The following is an 18,948-nucleotide window of genomic DNA, read 5'->3' as shown; positions in this document are numbered from 1 at the left end:
TTTGTGTTAAAATATGGACCGTTAGATTGAGTTCCGCACTAATATTAAAGGCTCGAACGTTATAGGTGTGGATCGGATTGGCTCGAATTCTGATCGTACGGTTTATAAATTAACTCAAACTGTATGCTAATGCAGGGGATACCGATTCGGTAGTAGGAGCCGAACACAAACTCGGTACCTGAATGGAACCTGTTTGTACACAGACCCGAACAGAACCTGTTTGTACATCTACGTTACAACGGGCATAGAACAGAAGAAAAATTATAATGATATGTTTTTATAAAAAAATATATATATTCGATTCATGATATCAAAATAAGGGTATATCTTCAATTAATTTAAAAGTTTTTTTAAATAATATTTAAAAAATAGAAAGAAATCGGGATTAATCAAAAAATTGAGTATCTGATAATAAAATAAAGAGTGTTTAAGAAATTTTTCAAAAAAATAAATAGAAAAAGAGGCATCGGCGATTACGTGTCTAGATAATTTAGACTTCAACACATAAAAAAAAATCAAAAGAATCATAAAGAAAATGCGCACTATTTAATTGGAGAGTTAATATATATTTAATCCAAAAATTCTTATTTTAATTATAGTTGTTGGTAGATCAACATCTACGTGCTTAATAAAAGAAAAGATATGAATCCAATAAATTATGAGATACACTTTTTGAAATTACATGCAAATTTATTTATATCAGATTAATTGAGTACGAATTTATATTGATAGCTATCTGATAAATATTTATATTTTAATTTGTTTTATGAGGTGGGTTATCATGCTTTGAAAAGTAAATAAATGTTTTAATTTCTGTTCATATCTTTATTTTTAATATTTTTAAAATAATAAAAATATATGTTTATATACAACAGGTAACTTCAAATTTCATTGTTTTAGTGGCTTTGATGGAATATTGAATGACATCCAAATATTACAAAATTTCATTTGTAAAGCCGGGAGCGTGGTCGTTAATTTTTTTCGCTTTTAAAATATGTTTATTTGATTTGGAAGATAATATCGAGACTGTCAAATTAATCAATTATTTGCATATTCATAACACTTTTTTCTTTCTTTTTTACAAACGACCACCCACCAAAAAATCTTTATTTTTATCTAAAAAAAGAAAAGAAAAACAGAATGTTGAATTTTCGTGGCGTAAGATATGTTTGTTTGATTTCTCAAACTTATTAAATCTTCCTTGAATCTTTTTGTTATGAACAATATTAATTATGTCTCAAAATTATCACATTTTTATACACTATATGCAAAAACCCACAATATATATATATATATATATATATATATATATATATATATATATATATATATATATATATATGTATTGAATAATATTCTACAAATACAATGTATAGATAAACTGAAAAAAAAAATACAATCTCAATAAATAGAAAATTAATTAAATAAATTAATGATATCATTTTTTATCTAATTAATAACAAGTCCACAATATACTGCACATAAAATCAGTGTTCTGAATAGCGCGCTATAACGTTTTTGGACCTTGAACACTACGCTATGGGATAAAAATACACTATTTCAGCTACAATCCTTATAGCGATAATAGCGGTCTGTTGTCTGCGTTACAAGCTAAAAAAAAAAGATAGATAGTTTATTCCACAATGCTTGTGTTTTTTAATAAAAAAATATATGATTTTATGCCATGATGCTTAGGTTATTTTGAATGAAAAAAGATAGATAGTTTATAATATTATTAGAGATATTTTAGATAGCAATTTGGACTTTGTACTGGTTCAATATGAATATTTTAATTTCTTAATCAATTTTGTGTTACTTACTACTCTATGAGACTTTAGATAATGTCGATAATTAATAGAAATAAAAAAAAAATTGAAACAAAAAACGCTATGTAGGATAGCTTTTGTTATAGCTATGCTATTCACAATAGCTTTTTTTGTTAGCCTTTCCGCTATGACACGATAATCGATATTTAAAACCTTGTATAAAATTGTGGAGTATCACGTTAATAAAAGTTAATTATTTAGTAGTCAAAGAAAATAATAATAATATTTGTTTAAGGGCTGGGAAATTCAGTCAAGATAGCCGGAACAATTATTTTCACCATCTAATTTTAATTTCTAACTACATTTAGAATTGAAATTTCCGTTTTCTTATATAATAAAATAGATGAATATTTTTAAATTTAAGTAAATAAATTGATTTTTTATATACTATAATCATATCATCATTTTCAAAACATATATTATAACTAGTAATCGTGCCCGTGCGCAGCAACGGAAGCAAATTATGTAGTAGAAATCATTAAGCTCCTTAATAAGGAGGAGAGATAATTTAAATCAAATTTGTAATGAAAAATAGTTAAATACTATATTTATCTACAAGATAACACATGTGAACTCTAGTGTAGTGGTAAGAATTTTGGCTCCAACAGAACCCAACTGGGTTCGAATGCGCGTTCCACAGGTGCGGCTACGGGCACTGGGATCATATGCGGCGCGACCAGTGCATACTTAAGTGTTGAAACTCATAATTTGAAAAATTCATCTATGTACAATCTGGAAATTCAACGGCTAAACATCATTCTGAAAAAAAAAAAAAAAAAAAGTAAATTAGGACCCTTGCAGGATCTAGACATTAAGCTCCTTAATAAGGAGGAGAGATATATTTTTATTATTTTATATATGATATTTATATAATTATAATTTAAAATCAAATTTGTAGAGAAAAATAGTTAAATACTATATTTATCTACAAGATAACACATGTGAACTCTAGTGTAGTGGTAAGAATTTTGGCACCAACAGAACCCAACTGGGTTCGAATCCCGCCTTCAGCAGAAAAAAAAGGGTGTGCGGTCCGCAGGCGCCGTGCGTTGTTCAGAGGCGTTGTCCACGGGTGCGGCGCGCGGTCTATGGGCGCTGGGATTATATGCGGCGCGACTAGTGCATGCTTAAGTGTTGAAGCGCATAATTTGGAAAATTCGTCTATATGCGATCTGGAAATTCAACGGCTGAGCATCCTTTCGAAAAAAAATCAATAAATCAGGACCCTTGCAGGATCTAGACATTAAGCTCCTTAATAAGGAGGAGATATTAGTTATTTTGTTTGTACTTCTTGATTGTCTAAAGCATATAATTTTCGTTTAATATCAAGTGACATTATATACGTCTTCATCGAAAATTTATATTTAGAGAATTTTGCATGTTTGATAAAAGAGAGAGGGAAGAGTTTTGCATGTGTTTTCATGTAAATGTTGCTTTACTCTTATTTAACTGTTAGTATATAAATGATGTTAACTATAACTTATTGTATATTAAGAAAAAGTATAGATATTTGCTATCAAATAAGTCTTATTTATTTATTTTTTAAAATTAAGGTGATAAAAATATGTTAATAATTATGATTTTGGACACTTCTAAATTTTGAAATGAGCAATCTGAGAAAATCAATAAATATATAGCTGAATAAGAAATTGTCATAATGTATTATATAAAATTTATTAGTTTAAATTTAGCCTTATCTGTTTATTGTACAATTTTTCTAATTAAGGGTCAATTTATTTTTTATTTTACACAACTTTACACAACTATTAAATCAAGGGTTAAATTTTTTTTTATTCTACACAACTATTCAGTACTGATGTTATATATTTATATTTTAAGATGTTGTAATGTAATTTGTATTTAATAATTATTGATTCGTGTTTTTTTATTTCTTACCCCCTGCAACTACCATTTAGTTGAGTTCATTTTTTGAAAAATTATCTATATATGAAAAAAGAATTAATGGTTATTGATTATTTTTGGTAAAGGCAAGGCTCCAATGCTGCATTTTTCATTTTTTAATATTTAAAATAATAACCTAAAATAACACTAGTTAGTGACTTTTCGAATAAAAACAAAAATAGAATAAATTTGATATAAACAATGCCAATTTAGAAATTACACTTTACAAGGGTTTTTTAAGATATTTTGTGGTGCTTAATGACTTAGATGAAAATTGTTTCTGTTAGTGTAATAATATAGAAGTCAATAATACGATAATTTATCATAAAGTTTTGTTCATGAATTGAATGTTTATTTATATATCATTTTGTTGCCTTGAGTATTATTGAATTTATGGATCATTTCGAGTTCATGACTGAAATTGTGAAACTCCATAATATAGATGATATATACTCTTAAAAGGTCACTGACCAAGGTAATTAGCAGGAACACTAATTACCGCGATAAGGTTAGTATGTGGATTAAAAGATGGTTAAGTTTTACAAACCACCTGACACGAGATGTCATTTTAATCACATAGATACATTTTCTAGGAACATGGTATTTGACAGACCCCGAATGAAACATTAAATAGAATTGTGTTCGTGTCATTTATGTTTTCATTCAGTGTCAGGTTCTACAGTATGAGGTATTTATCGTTCCCACTGAGAAATATGTATATGTGATTGTTATCTACCGCTGTCCGTAAAAAGCAGTCATAACGGTAGCTTTTCCATATGTATAGCTTAGCTGAGGAAGTGATAGTTTACCAACAATACTATTTGTCCCTCGTATCTCTATACGAGCTATAGCATTACTGGGCCCCTTGATAGAGTAAGATTATCTGCTAGCGGTATAATTACAAGAGTAATTATATTTGATAATCTGCTCAAGATCAAGAAAAGATTCAGTTAGCAAGGATGACACACATCTACCTTGAAACTAATCTGATAGCTATGAGACAGAAGAACAAACACAAGTAAATTGTTTACTGGATCGTGATATTGTACTGTACAGCATCATCTGTGTAATTGGATGGTCATGATGTGTTGCCAGATGCCACCCATGATTATAGAAGTTAAAACAGTTTTAACTCTATTTACCAACATAACACAGATCCTATTGGGTCACACCATATAGGAGTTAATCGGAGAATCTTATTGTGATTGATTATAAATTGGTTATGATCAATAGTAAGATGGTTATAATTAATTATACGTGTTATAATTAAATTATAAATGTTATGTAAAAATAACAAGCAAAAACATTGGTTAATTTATAAACGTGTGTGACACGTTGTATAAAAGTTAACCGGTTAATTTATAAATGTGCAGGACACGTTGTATAAATTACCGAAACAACAAACCGCAAGAAAAATATATATATAATTTTTCAGAATAATTATACGAATATTATTTGTGTTCGGGCCGAGGGCATTCGGGCCTTTTCAGATTCGTCCTTATCCGCATGACATGTCATTGATCTTATCCAGATGACATGTCATCAATCCTATCCACAAGGGCAAAATGGTCATTTCACACCTATGCCACCTTGCATGTGTAGAAACATGGAGAAGAGTGTGGAAGGGTGTGGAAGGGGTATTTTGGTCATTTCACATATAAAAGGATGAGGTGTCAATGGCATACCTTGTAAATAGGCCGAACTTGGAGGGCATTTTGGTCTTTTGCAACCGACCCTAAACACTATAAATAGGGGTGGAGGGGTAGAGAGAAAATAACTAATTCATTCATACCGGTTTCGTGTCGAAACGGATCGGTATTTTCTCTCTTTCTCGGTTTCTCTCCCAAATAGTGTTTCGGTTGAGAAAAGAAAGTTATACGTACTTGACGTATAATCTTGCGGGTTGTTGTGGAGTATATTTACAGGATCGATGAATAGTGTTTTACCGAATTTAGCGGTATGTCAGTTTTGCATATTGATGAAACTAAACAATCGAAAATTCATGTTTACGGGTTTTCGTCTTTTCCCCGTGAATAGTTTTTTTGCAGAATTCCGCGGTTTACGGTATTTCTGGCAGAAGAAACAAACCGCTCTCCGGTTAGTCCTGGTGGATAACCGATAGAGGTATCACACGTGTGATACTCCGAGTCAATTCCTTCCCTGGTGAGGCTCTACTCGCTCGGTCTGCATTCCAACTGTGATTTGGAAACAAGGTATAAATATGTTATATTAATCTATTTAATTGGTAAGTAGATTAAAGTTTTAGAAATCAATCATGGAGTAGATCTGTAAAAGGATTAAATTGGGTTTTGATGCCAAAGGAATACTGAAGGTGGACTGCCTTAGAAAGTTTCCTGACATACCCCGTTTAATCCTGAGCTTAAGTTGGCTGTAGAAATTTTTGTTCTACGGTCATTCCGCACCTTAAGCCTAAACGGGTTTTGGTTACAGCACTGCCGAAACCCCAAAAGTTTCTTATACTATACAAAAACATATATCTTGTATGAAACATGGATTATAATTTACTGTTGAGTTATTAATTTTTTTTTTGATGTTGCATGAAATGAAGCAACAATTATTTGTATATAGAGATCAAATAACTCAAGCTTTACAAAATTTGCATGCATTTGCGCAGTAAAGTTAAAATTTTCTTCATTATTTAGGTTGAAGTACCAAGTTGGTTTGGTTATTTTAGATTTTCTTAAAATAAAGTTTATATGTAATAATAATTATTAAGTTGAGCTCTTCATTAGTAAAATAAATTCTTCAAAAAAAATATTTGAGAAATAAAAGTAAAATACTAATAAATGATATGGAGCACCTAATCATCAATTTAATTACTCATAATCAAGTTTCAAAGGTTTATTTTTTATTCAAAACTTTTTTAATTCATATTTTTATGTTCTTCGATTATGAGAAATTATTTTTTGGATTTGTTTTTTGGACAAAAAAAAAAGATATTGTGTATTTTTTTTTCTTTTACAAATAGCTGATGAAATATTTTTTCACGAGAAAAATTTTGCGAAAAAAATCAGGAGAGTGGATTGAACCAACTAATTTAACAAAACAAAGAACATATTTTGTTTTGAAAAACTATGGCTGATGTAGGGGTGCACAAAAAATTCGAGATTCGTGATTCGATTCGAATTCGATTCGAAAGTAATTCGGTTCGAAATTAATTCAAACCAGTTCGATTCGAAATTAATTCAATTTCGAATTCGAATTAGAGCTAAATCGATTCGAAAGATTCGCGAAATTATTTTGGTTCGATTCGTTTGCAGCGCAAGACAAAATGAAATATCTAAGTATAGTTGGAGTCACGCTTCTGCAAAATAAGTACGGTTGGAGAGATGGTTTTAATGTGGAATCGATGGGCATTAATGGAAGTGTGCCTTTTAATATCAGACTCAAATTTACAGCTAGCTAGCATTTTGACTGTTGAGATGCCAGCTGGTTCTCTTCGGGAGTAAGAAAAGAAACAAATTTCTAAAGTTAACAGCTGGTATGAAGTATGAACATGGTCTATCGTAAAACAACTTATGTTCTCCAAATAAAATTGTACAGATCACGTATACCCAGTCTATCTAGCATTTTATAATGCTTAAAAGCCTTCTCCTCTTCTCAGTCACATCTATTTTGCCCGATTTTTTCTATTCACCATTGATTTTATTGGATTTATGCACGTAGCTCGCACAGCCGAGTCAACTAGGAAAAATCGGCTAAATCAGTTTGAATTGCTCTCAATTTAACTGAATTTCTTTTAATTTCGAACTAATTTCGAATCAAATCGAACTAATTCGAATTATACCGAACCAAATTCGAACTACCCTTTTAGGTTCGAAATCTATTTCAATTTCGAACTGGGTTCGGTTCGAAATAATTTCGAATTCGAATTCGAACTAGGGCAGATTCGATTCGATTCGGTTCGTTTGCAGCCCTAGGCTGATGGTCAACAAATTATTAATTGTTCCACTTAATCCTATAGTATGCTACCTCATAAATGCATTGAAAAGACAATATTTATTTATTTATATATTTATTTATGACTGCAATTAATTAAAGAGTTAAATAGGATCATCGAAGCATTAATGTTGGATTGATTAAATAGTATATGTATGCTGTTTGATCTTCTAAAAACATAACATATTATTCATTTAAAAATAATATGTGTTTTATTTCTTATATATATATATATATATATATTGCTAGCACCACTATTAAATTGAGGTTGATTCGAATATAATAACGTCTAAAATATCATAACGTCAATTATATGAAAATAACTAACTAACATAATTTTTATTTTTTTAAGACTTTGATTTAAACGATATTTTTTCAATATATATATATATTAAACATAATGTGCTGCTATATGATACTAATTTAATTGCAGTTGCAAGTCCTCGCGCAATTAATTATGCTGAGAGGGCAGAATTGCAAAATTGACTGCATATGGGGGCGGGGCCCTGGAGCTCATCAGATGGATACGCGGCGTGATTCGACAACCTCGTTGGGCCCTTATTTATTATGCCTTGGCCTGGAAACGCTTTTGTAATAGATATATTAGATAAATGAGAAAGAGGAACACAAAGGTGCTGTGGTGTAGTCGGTTATCACGTTAGTCTTACACACTAAAGGTCCCCAGTTCGAGCCTGGGCAGCACCACTCTATTTTTTATTATTATTTTTGTTTGTTGCAAGTGGACGACTGCCTCTAGTTCTTTATATTGTTGATATTTTGCATGCTCTCATGGAACCATTTTTTTAACATCTTTTACAATTCACTCATTGTATTAAGTATCTGCTTGAAAGAGGTAATAAGTCTCTTAATATATGGCCTAATAAATCTCATTATATATCACTTAATTGTTTGTTGCTCAATATATTATTCCATTTCATGTAAAACAGAAATTGGTTTCCCTATTTCTGAATCTCAACAACTAACTACAAACAATAAAACAAGAACGGCCTAATTGGTTTGGCTGATTGGTCTAATTACTTATCATCATGCACAAAATTCAATAAAAAAAATAAAAAAAAGACAAGGAAATGTTCTTCACAAACTTAGCATTGTTTACCAAACTTGTCCTTGTATTGGAAATATTTTCTATAATTAAGCCTATTAATCACTGATAATATATAGAATATTGTAACAAAAAAAATACAAAATATGATAACAAAATGGGAAATTAAAGCATATAATTAATGGAACAATGAACCATGCTTTCTAAATCAACTAGTATCTAATGCAACCGTGGTTTTGACTGGTGTCGAAGAATTGCAAAACAAGCAAGAATCCGACATGATCCTTTGAATTATGCTTCCGTTCTCCACCGTCATACCTCGACTTTCCCGGTTCCATAAATGCACCGCGAAGCTTTCTTTCTGAATCCAATGAAGCTTTTCTTTCATCCACTGTGATTCATTATTTGACTGTGATCCGGGTCCCCGAAACAACCCCTCAATCCGACTCCATTTCAGTGGATAAAATGCAATTGGTGGCAACACAACCAATTGATGATTGGTGTCATTGTAAGTACTGTTAATTACTCTACTGACAACTCTTGAGACGAGATAAGGCCCGTTATGACCCCATTTGTTGCCATCAAATGTTGATGCAAATTCTCTTATAAACTCTAACACAACTGGATGCATCTTGTCGAATATCATCACTGCATTGTTTAATCGGGTCCAATTATGAGTCACGCCATTTACTGTTTGTGCACCTATACAGTTTTTTAAACCATAGAAACTTTTCAACACTATCACATCTGTGTCTATATAGATACCCCCGTATTTATACAATACCAATAAACGGATCAAATTCGACAGGTTTTGCCCGATAGATACATCTCCTGGATCCACCTCTCCTTTTCTCAGTTGCTCCAACCATGTCTCAGCCAGCGTGCCCTTGACAAGGTACTCGTAGTCGGGTGACAATGCAGTAACCCGAAACCCGTTATCTAAAAAAGGTCTTAAGAGCTCGGCTCCTTTCGATGAATCCATTGTAGTTGAAATTATCAACAAGCACGCGTTCCGATGCCACTTGAACAAACTCTCTATGGAAAACAGTTCCCGTTTGCCGAAATATTCCAAAGGAGCGATTCAAGTCATGAAAAAAGCAAGGTTACAAGTTGCATTATTGTTTGAAATAAGGGGACCAAAGAATTCAGTGGCTCTCTGCGCAAATTGTTTCGAACGGGCACCAGGACGAAGAATCTTCAAAGAGATTCGCTTCTTTCGTGACATCTTGCGAGAAATGGATGAGTGATATAAAGTTTGGTTTCTTTTGGGAACTGATACTGGTACTGGTACCTGTACCGGGATGGTCTTTTTAATTGACAGTGAGAGGAAAATGCTGGTTTTTGGATGTGAATTTTCTTCTATGTAACCGCAGATGGCGCGATTTTCTTTGCAAAGGAGATGAAGTTCTCCATTGCAAAAGAAAAGAACAAAAATGAGAGAAATGGTTAGTAAGAAAAGAGGAAGAAGAAATAGGAAGGAGAAAAGACTCTTGCTCTTTTGCTTAGGCATTAATTTGAAAATGTGTTTCTTTCTTTGATTTGAATTTTTGATCCAAGAAAGGTTTGTATTAGTTGCTGTCACATAGTTAATTACATGTGCGTGTGTATATATATATATGATATGATGCACCATTAGACGTGCTATCCTATCACCTGTGTTTTAAAAAATCCAAGAGAAACCTGTTTAGAAACATACTATTTATCTATTAATTAAGAATTTTTTTTTTTTTTTGTGTTATTGCAATATGACTAAATGGAGTGCTTGCTGTGTACAGATATCAAGATAAATAAAATAAAATAATATGGAAACTATTATAGTATACAGTTGTGCAAAATTAAATATTGATCTAATAGTTGTACTCATAATAATTTAAATAACGGATATATTTTTAAAATCAAGCCCTATCTATTTTGATTTAGTATATTCGACATCTCAGATCAAAACTAAATAATCAAATAAAAGTAGCACCTCAAAAAATTGGATAATTCATAAATGAACTTATTTGGAAATTCAGGTCAAAATTCATGGAATTAAAAAAAAAGTAAATTATAAATGCGTGTGTGTTTTATATAGATGTTATATACTAAATATAGCCTATTGGTAAAATATTCAACTAGTGAATGGTGCAACAATTAAATCATTCAATAAGAAAGAAAGTACTGAAAAAATGTGCATTGGAATGTGTTTTAAGTAATGTGTACTCTACGGTACTACAATAAAAACGACAAAGGTACAAATATAAGTTTAATTAATATATAGAGCATGTGGTTCTTTGTGGAAGTTATATTATGAAATAGTTTAGCTAAGCCGACACATGGATATATATACTGTAAACCAATAAATTTGTTGATACAATTAATTTTGTCAGAATTATATATGCCAATTAATTCATGATGCTTCAGCTTCACCCATATGTTTTGAAATATATTTAATCTTTAATTAGGTGATTAAATTGGCACAATATAAGTATATATATTTCTTTAGCAATTCCTAAGTTCCCCTTTCTTCCCCTTTCAATATTTTTTTGCTCACAGCTCATAAATAAAGAGAAGAGAAATGAAGGGGTGAAGAGCTATAATTTAATTTAATTTAATTTAATTAAGGGTAGTTGGTTAAGTTGATAAACGTGATTGCATGTGGGGTCAGAAACACAAATTGCATGATCATCACATTTTTCATGATCTCTTCTATTTTATATCAAAAATAGTAATAATAGATGCGGGCTAAGAGGCCCGTTTGAGTTCCTCACATCTAACACTAGGCCCAATACAATTACAATTGGGATTGAACCCAAAAGTAGTCCAAAAGACTTCATATCACAAATAGGCCCAATAAAAGCCCAATCCCCATTCAACTGAATATAATTGAATTGGTACAATCAAATTTTGAGGTTAAATTTTAACCGTCCAGTAAGAATCGGATGGATTATAATTCTTGAATATTCTTGCCGAAAACAGATCTGACGGACATGATCTAAACTTTAAATTTTGAGTTACTTTAGGTGGTTTGAATTCGTTGTCCCCTTATCCACCACAGCTGCCTGAGTTGCTACTGCTAAAGGCAAAAAAAAAAATCTAAAGGAACCAAGGAAGGAAGGAAGGAAGGAAGGAAGGTTTTGGTCATGGCCGCTGCCTTCTCTTCCACCTCCGCCTCCTCTTTCCCCTCCTGCTCCTTCCCCTCTTCTCCGTATCTCTCTTTCCCATCCAATTTCATCGCCTTCCCCACCGACATCTTTCCCAGCAGTTGCAATTGCAACAAGTTGAGGAGAGGGAGAGGAGCGCTTCTCCAGGTAGGTGCCAAGAAGAAGAAGTCGGGTAGGAGCAAAAGGGGAAGGCCTGAGGATAATCCTAACGATGCCATCTTTTTCCCTGAAGCTGTTCTGCTCAAAAAGGTTCTTTTTTCTCCTCACTTCCTAAAAAACCCAATGCAAAGTAATCCCTATGTTTCAGTATATTAATTAATTTGTTTTGTTTTTCAGAAAGTAGTCAAAGAGGATGGTAAGCTGCTACCCGAATTTGCCGATGCTGAAGAAGGTCACCATTTCCTCTCAAATTCTTTCTTTCTTTCTTTCTTTTCAATACAACTTTTTATGTATGTATAATGTATACATAATACATAACACATTAACACCTGCTGGTACTAATTGTACTGTTTCCAGTCTATTCTGTGTAGTATATACCACAGTCCATATGTGTACATGTACCAGTTCTGAAATGTGTCACCTCTGCCAGTAATATACCTTGCACGCTATTTGCAATTGTTTTTATGAGCATTGTAATTTATTGCAAGGAAGCTGGATTTTGTCCATATTCAAATACTTTCATGTTTTCCACTTTTTACACATTTCACTAGTTCATTCCAATTAGTTAAATTAATTTATGGTGTGCACCAAATTGCATTGTGTAATACTTGAGATGTGCTGTTTATTACCATAAAAATATTTTGGTTGTACGACTTATTTTCTGTCTTGAATTTTGCAGAGAAACTTTATCAAGCTCTGTCCCTTCAGCTCGAGAGCAGTTTAAACCTCGAAAGAAGTTAGTTCCTTCTATACTCTTGCCTTCTTAATTTGCATGTGTTTTAATTTTATTGTTTTGCTGCATGCCGCCTGCTAATCAGTTTACTTGTTATATAATTTACAAACTGGGCTTAACTGGAGAAAAGTACCTTCAGCATTTTTTTGTCACCCCTTTAGAATAATCATATTCAAACTATGAAAATGTATCAAACAGTTTGCAGTATAGGGTTAACTGGCATGCATGTGTCCTTGTTTACTGATATGGGTACTAAAATCTAAGGGAATTATGCGGTAATTCTGAACTTTTATGTAGTTAAACACCTAACCTGTGTTCATTTGTAACTTGTAATAGTGCGGTATTATGAAGTGGTGTTTTTAATTCATGAAAAACATGATGCTGAAACTGAAGAAATTGTAACTAAAGTAGAAGGTACTTCTCTCCCCCTCATTTACTTTCTTCTTTCTTCTCCCTTTTATATACACTGTATTGTAGTCGAGTTTTATTCACTTCTCTGTGTATTATTTTGAGCAATGATGTCCTAACTAAGCCCTAATCAATTCTCAACTGCATCATTAGGCCTTTATGCATGTCAAATTTGAACCCTTTGATAAGCAATTACCTAATTTAGGCATTGAGTAACTCCCTTTGATGCATGAAGCCTCGACTTAAAACCAAACTAGACCTTTATATTACTCAATCATGAAATTGTTTTGGGGCGTAACACTTGCCAAATTTATTATTTGATTTGTGTTTAGATGAAATATGGAAAAGTAATTATTTCAATAAAAATAAAAATTAAGTCATATGTTCAAGTATTAAGTTGTTTGTTGCATTTAACACTGATAATCCCAGATTTCATAAGAGAGAAGAAAGGAAGAATATATCGGATAAATGACTGGGGCCTACGTATGCTGGCGTACGAGATAAAGAAGTCATTGGAGGCCCACTACATACTGATGAACTTTGAGATGGATTCCAAGTTTTTAAATGATTTGAAAACATTGCTTGACAAAGACGAAAGGGTAATTCGACACCTAGTGACCAAAACCAAACAAGCCGAGACCGGGTATGCTCGCCCACCTATGGAGTATCAGACCTACCTTGCTAAGCAAGGGCTCTTGCATGATGATGGGTTTTGGGATGGTGATGGATATGCCAAAGATGATGATGCCAGTGGTGATACCACCATGAGCAATGATGATGATGATGATGATGAAAGTTATGAGGATGATGATGGTGATGATGATACTGATGGAGAGGTTATATATGTTGATGGAGATGGAGATGAAGACTCGGACGAGATTAGGGATGTGACACGGAAGGTAGAAAATGTTTCGAGATAGATTGGCATGCATGATCTAACTTTAGCTTTATTTCCTCCTCTTTTTGTTGTTAATTTTTGGACTTGAGATTTTCATGGGTGACAAACAGAGGAGAGGACACATCAAAGTTATTAATAGCTGTAGATGTAGATGTTCATTTATCATTTATGTATGCTGAATTGGCTGCATCATTTTATGACTATATTAGTATATTATATACATTCTGTTTCTGTATGCTCAATTTCTTTGTTTCTCCTAAATAGCAATAGAAGCCATCCTAGTCCTACAAATATAAATTTAAACAAACACCTCACATTCCATTATGAAAAACCCTAAAAACTCTGTTACATTACAGAATCCTAAATAAAAATAATAAGATTAGCCACTGACCCCACCTACCAGTAACTCACATCATACTTACACATCATCTAAAATTCTAATCTTGCCAACAAACATTTAGACACAAAGCAGCAGATTACCAGCAAATATTACATAACCCCCCCTCTCATTGTCTCAAATCTCAATACATAAAATTATCTCTTTGAAGGCCTCACATCATCATCATCACCATCATCCCCATCGTCGTCATCATCATCATCATCATCGTCTTCATCATCATCATCCTTAGATGGCCTCTTTCTTTTTGCAGATGCAACATTTGCATTTGGGCCCCCATCTTTTTTCTCTTCGTCATAAAAAACATCTTCATCAATTTCATCAATTTCTTCCGGTTCGAGATCACTTGGATCTTCTTCTTCGTCGACATTGCCACCTTGTTCGAACTGGAACTGTGGTCCTAGTTCCACCTACAATAGCCATAATATCATGATGAATTATTCAATATAACCCACCAAAAATTAAAAATAGAACAAAAAACAAATATAGTTGGAAATCACCGAGCAATTGGAAAAAAATATGTTGTATTTCGTTTGTTCTTTTGCTCCTTTATAAAAAATAACAAAATTAACAAAAAAATGGAGGACGTAATCACAATCTTCGTCGTAGATCGTCGTAAATTATTTCAATTATGTAATTTGTAAACAAAACCGAACCAAACGTTTTAGCTCAAGTCTGGAGATTGGAGAACCTCAAAAACCTAAAAAGGGTAAAAGGAACTTAAAAAAGGTCGCTTTTTTTTTTAAATCTGCAAAGTTATTAATGATAGATCAGATCGAGGAAAAAATATCGATCGCATCATATAAATACTAGATCGATTCCTATTAAATTGAAGCTTCATATGAATTTGTTCTATTAAATTGATTCCTATTGTATCAAACTAAAGTTTGAAGGTTTTCTTTATATCAACTGAAATAAAATTGAAAATTCATACCACATCATCGTCGTCGTCTTCCTCGTCATCATCATCATCGTCATCATCGTCTCCATCATCATCGTCGTCGTCATCGTCATCACCGCCATCATCCCCTTCCTCTTCTTCACCTTCAACTACCCCTGCATCGTACTCATACTTTCCCTGTCCAGTAGCCGGCGCATCATCTCCATCACCACCATCGTTATCGTCATCACCATCATCATCGTCTCCATCATCATCATCGTCGTCGTCGTCGTCTTTGACCTCCACCACGTCATCGCCATCATCAAAACAATCCTCGATTTCTCCATCGCTAATCACCTTGAACTCCTCTTCCTCCTCCTGCAGTGCCATCTCTCAACTCTCCACAATTTTTCGTGAATTTTTGAGAATTTTCTTTGGAAGTTAAATCAAGAGAAAAATGGGGAAAAATGATGAGAGAGCGAAGACAGAGAGAGAGATGGGATTCGACAGATCTAGACCGTTGGTTGAGAAGAGAAACGGATCGGTGACGTGGACAGAGATCCGACGATCAGGAGAGGATTTGTGCTTCTTTTACGTTATGAGATAAGTCGATGAGATGAACAATATCCTACGTGGAAGAATAACGGATTGATGAGCTGGATGAAGACCGAACAGCCGAGATTTGAGAAGAGTTGCTGTGCTTCTCTTATCTTGTTATTACAAGTGTCATAGGATTAGGATTTAGGAATAGGATCCGTCACGTGCTGCATCACATGCTTCTCAGAGAAATCTCATATTTTGCTTTTTGCGTGACTGACTGACGTGTCCGATGTGTATCCTAACCTCTATAAGATATATCATATTTTGCGTGACCAACGTGTCCGGTGTCTATTCGGTGATAGCGCAGGATCCAGTATTATTTAAGCTTTAAGATTCGTGCAGAACGTATTAGAACGGTTGAGATTTTCCAAAAAGTCACGCAAAATACGAGATATCTCAGAGGATGCGAATTCATGCCTCTCAGCTGATGAGTCATGTTGGGTGACGTGGCGTCAACTAATTAGTCCTAGTGAAGGAATGATAATTGATTAGCATCTTTTGTAGAATGAAGTATGAATTTTCAGTGAAGTAATACAAATAATTGTATGGCACTGAAATAGGAATATAACAGAGTAGTGGATAGGAATGGGAGAAGTTTCAATTGGCAAACAACGCAACCTACCTAAATTGATCTGTGCCGTTCAAAGAAGCACACTCACTCGGATCGATGAAGTGGATGCAGATCCAACGGTTATCTGTGATCCACGTAACATCTAGATAAAACTTTCTCTTTTTTTTTGAGGAAAAACCCGTAGGTATAGATAAAACTTTCGCAATACAGCAAGCAGCCAAGCATCCTTCTGCCCGAGTGCGTATCCTCTGAGATATCTCAACTTTTGCGTGACCGACGTGTCCGGTGTCTATTCGAGGGTGATGTAGGGGTCAGTATTATGTGTGCTTTGAGATTCATGCATAACGTATTTAAACGGTTTGGATTTTCCATAAAGTCACGCAAAGTTTGAGATATCTCAGAGGATACGAATTCCTTCTGCCCCGTTTTATTTATAACAAATTATTTTTCAGTTCCGCTTCAGAAATACAGGTACGTGTTATAAATTTTTTTGAAAAAATATTATCAAATATAATGAAATTTAAAAAAATATATCAATAAATTATTTCATGAAATTAATAAATTCTGTACATTAAAATTGGATGCGCACCACATATAATAGAATCATCTATTAAAATTACGGATGTTAGCATTTGATCGATTATGAATTTTAATACGAATTTTGTAAAAAGGTTCGAGCAAAATAATTTTGTTTTTCATATAACTATAGTAATCATATCATTATATAAATAATGTGGAATCTCGTTAAATTAAAATTTCCAATTTTAAATTATTTATGCTTTGTTAGTGAGATCTTAAAACTCAATTACTATTATAAAATATAAAAAAATATTAATATTCGTGAATGTACAACATTGATTTCAGTTTTAATCGAAATATAAAAATATAGAATTATTGAAATATATCCTTCTAATTTGGATATATTGCCATGAAACATAAAATAATAATAATTTCAAAATTACATCTTCTCTTGATAGATAGTGTCACACTCCAGATTTTTATCATCCGGAGCGTGATTATACAAGCATCTTCGCACCTTTCCTTGGCCCATCAACCTACGTCGCCAAAAAGAAATGAAAACAAAATAACAAAACGGAGCCAGCCACAAAGCTCAGTAACCGGTTATTTAACGACACGCTTCTCTATAATTGGCTTAATTTAACAACTATTCAAATAGGCCGGATTAATCCACACAAATACACATCAAATTATGCACGTATATTTAATCAGCAATAGCACGTCGGTCTAGGTTATCCATAAAACCAGTCACATCATATTCACACATGTGTAATCCCTGTCACAGGCGATTCCCACATTCTCATAACACAATTCCTTTAAACCGCCAATCCAATGGGAAATCCATCCAATATTGGAAGGCCACCAACCCACTGGGAAATCCATCCAACAGTGAGAGGCCAAATTCCAACCTCAGACCTGCTATCCCACTAAATATACCATCATAATTCAATATGTAATACCAATATTCAAATCAATCATACAAAACGAAAACACAGTTATAGAGAAGTCCGGTTACTTGATAGCGAGATATTTCAGAAACTGAAATCAAATTGCAGTCAGTGGTACAGAATTAATCGTGACGTAGGATCAAAATTTCACTCAGGCGGATTACATAATTTTCTTTACTATTTTTGTTTCTCCTTTTCCTTTTCTCTGACATTTTTCTTTCTGTTTGGTTTTGTTTTTCTTAACCGAAGAGAATGAGATAGAAATCATGGATAAAACAAAAGGGAAGTTATTATATGGCAGCGGTTGCGTGATTAGCGTCGTTTCATTTTTTTTATGCAATTCTGCCCTTTTAATAGAATTCAAAAGGTCGGTTATGAATAATTTAATATATGGAAATAAATATAAATAAACAAAGTGGCGTTACTAGCATCCAATGGAATTGAATATAGTGTACCGGCAAAGTAAAAGAAATAAAGAAATTAATAGAAACAAATTTAATCAAATTAATTATTTCAAAATCCAACCAAAGATGACAAGTTTTTTTTTATTTCATTAATTATTTATTTTCAGTAGACGTATCAATGGTTTCCATATTATATGAAAATAATATTTAAGCATAAATAATCATAAATCCAAATTTTCGGGTTGTTACAGATAGTTCAGCTGCTGTTTGCTAATTTCTTGGTTTAGATAATATTTCTTACTGGTCCATTCTGGTCTTCTTTTTTGTGGGTTGTAATAATTGTTCAATCCTTGCAAACTTTATTGTATCTGTTTAGATGTCTCCTAAAGGCTTTCTTTTAGTGTGATTCTTATGTTTTAGTATTTCAAGTACTTAGTGATGTAAAAACTGTGTTGTTTCGTAATGAAATTGATGGGCACTCTCCACTTTATTCAAAATAATAACAATAATAATAATATCAAAATTAATTACCATACTT

General features: G+C 32.8%; 2 protein-coding genes, 1 non-coding gene and 1 pseudogene across 4 annotated transcripts; 2 read left to right on the top strand and 2 right to left on the bottom strand.

The window, feature by feature from the left end:
• The first annotated feature begins 8,319 nt into the window (after nt 1–8,319).
• On the top strand, nt 8,320–8,393 carry TRNAV-UAC (transfer RNA valine (anticodon UAC)). Its single transcript has one exon. It is a non-coding gene; the product is annotated as a tRNA-Val (tRNA).
• A 566-nt stretch (nt 8,394–8,959) lies between these two features.
• LOC144574142 (uncharacterized protein At4g19900-like) lies at nt 8,960–10,261 on the bottom strand (annotated as a pseudogene).
• A 1,529-nt stretch (nt 10,262–11,790) lies between these two features.
• Nucleotides 11,791–14,334, top strand: LOC144563259 (Translation elongation factor EF1B/ribosomal protein S6 family protein). The gene is made up of 5 exons (XM_078312711.1): nt 11,791–12,143; nt 12,231–12,285; nt 12,733–12,789; nt 13,123–13,200; nt 13,624–14,334. The coding sequence occupies exons 1-5, from the start codon at nt 11,874–11,876 to the stop codon at nt 14,112–14,114; spliced, it is 951 nt and encodes a 316-aa protein (XP_078168837.1). The 5' UTR covers nt 11,791–11,873; the 3' UTR covers nt 14,115–14,334.
• Nucleotides 14,335–14,385: 51 nt separating this feature from the next.
• On the bottom strand, nt 14,386–15,926 carry LOC144563267 (uncharacterized). 2 transcript variants are annotated; one of them, XM_078312720.1, is made up of 2 exons: nt 15,424–15,926; nt 14,386–14,899 (listed from the first exon to the last, which is right to left on the bottom strand). In XM_078312720.1, exons 1-2 carry the CDS (start codon nt 15,757–15,759, stop codon nt 14,627–14,629), a joined length of 609 nt encoding a protein of 202 aa, XP_078168846.1. In that variant the 5' UTR covers nt 15,760–15,926; the 3' UTR covers nt 14,386–14,626. The 2 variants fall into 2 exon arrangements, with proteins under 2 accessions (XP_078168846.1, XP_078168852.1); XM_078312726.1 differs by having other exon boundaries at nt 15,427–15,926.
• Nucleotides 15,927–18,948: the final 3,022 nt, after the last annotated feature.

The sequence above is a fragment of the Carex rostrata genome, chromosome 1, assembly GCF_964058835.1.
Source record: "Carex rostrata chromosome 1, lpCarRost1.2, whole genome shotgun sequence".
NCBI classification, from domain to species: Eukaryota; Viridiplantae; Streptophyta; class Magnoliopsida; order Poales; family Cyperaceae; genus Carex; species Carex rostrata.
The sequence above is the reverse complement of the archived record's forward strand: the minus strand, read 5'-3'. Positions and strand labels throughout refer to the sequence as shown.

What these genes read in the sequence shown, in the direction of transcription:
- LOC144563267 (XM_078312720.1), bottom strand. Translation starts at nt 15,759, where the DNA reads ATGGCACTGCAGGAGGAGGAAGAGGAGTTCAAGGTGATTAGCGATGGA. An exon ending in AAGACGACGACGATGATGTG is followed by an intron (nt 14,900 to 15,423) that starts GTATGAATTTTC and finishes TGGCTATTGTAG; the next exon opens with GTGGAACTAGGACCACAGTT.
- LOC144563259 (XM_078312711.1), top strand. Translation starts at nt 11,874, where the DNA reads ATGGCCGCTGCCTTCTCTTCCACCTCCGCCTCCTCTTTCCCCTCCTGC. An exon ending in CAGTTTAAACCTCGAAAGAA is followed by an intron (nt 12,790 to 13,122) that starts GTTAGTTCCTTC and finishes AACTTGTAATAG; the next exon opens with TGCGGTATTATGAAGTGGTG. An exon ending in AATTGTAACTAAAGTAGAAG is followed by an intron (nt 13,201 to 13,623) that starts GTACTTCTCTCC and finishes TGATAATCCCAG; the next exon opens with ATTTCATAAGAGAGAAGAAA.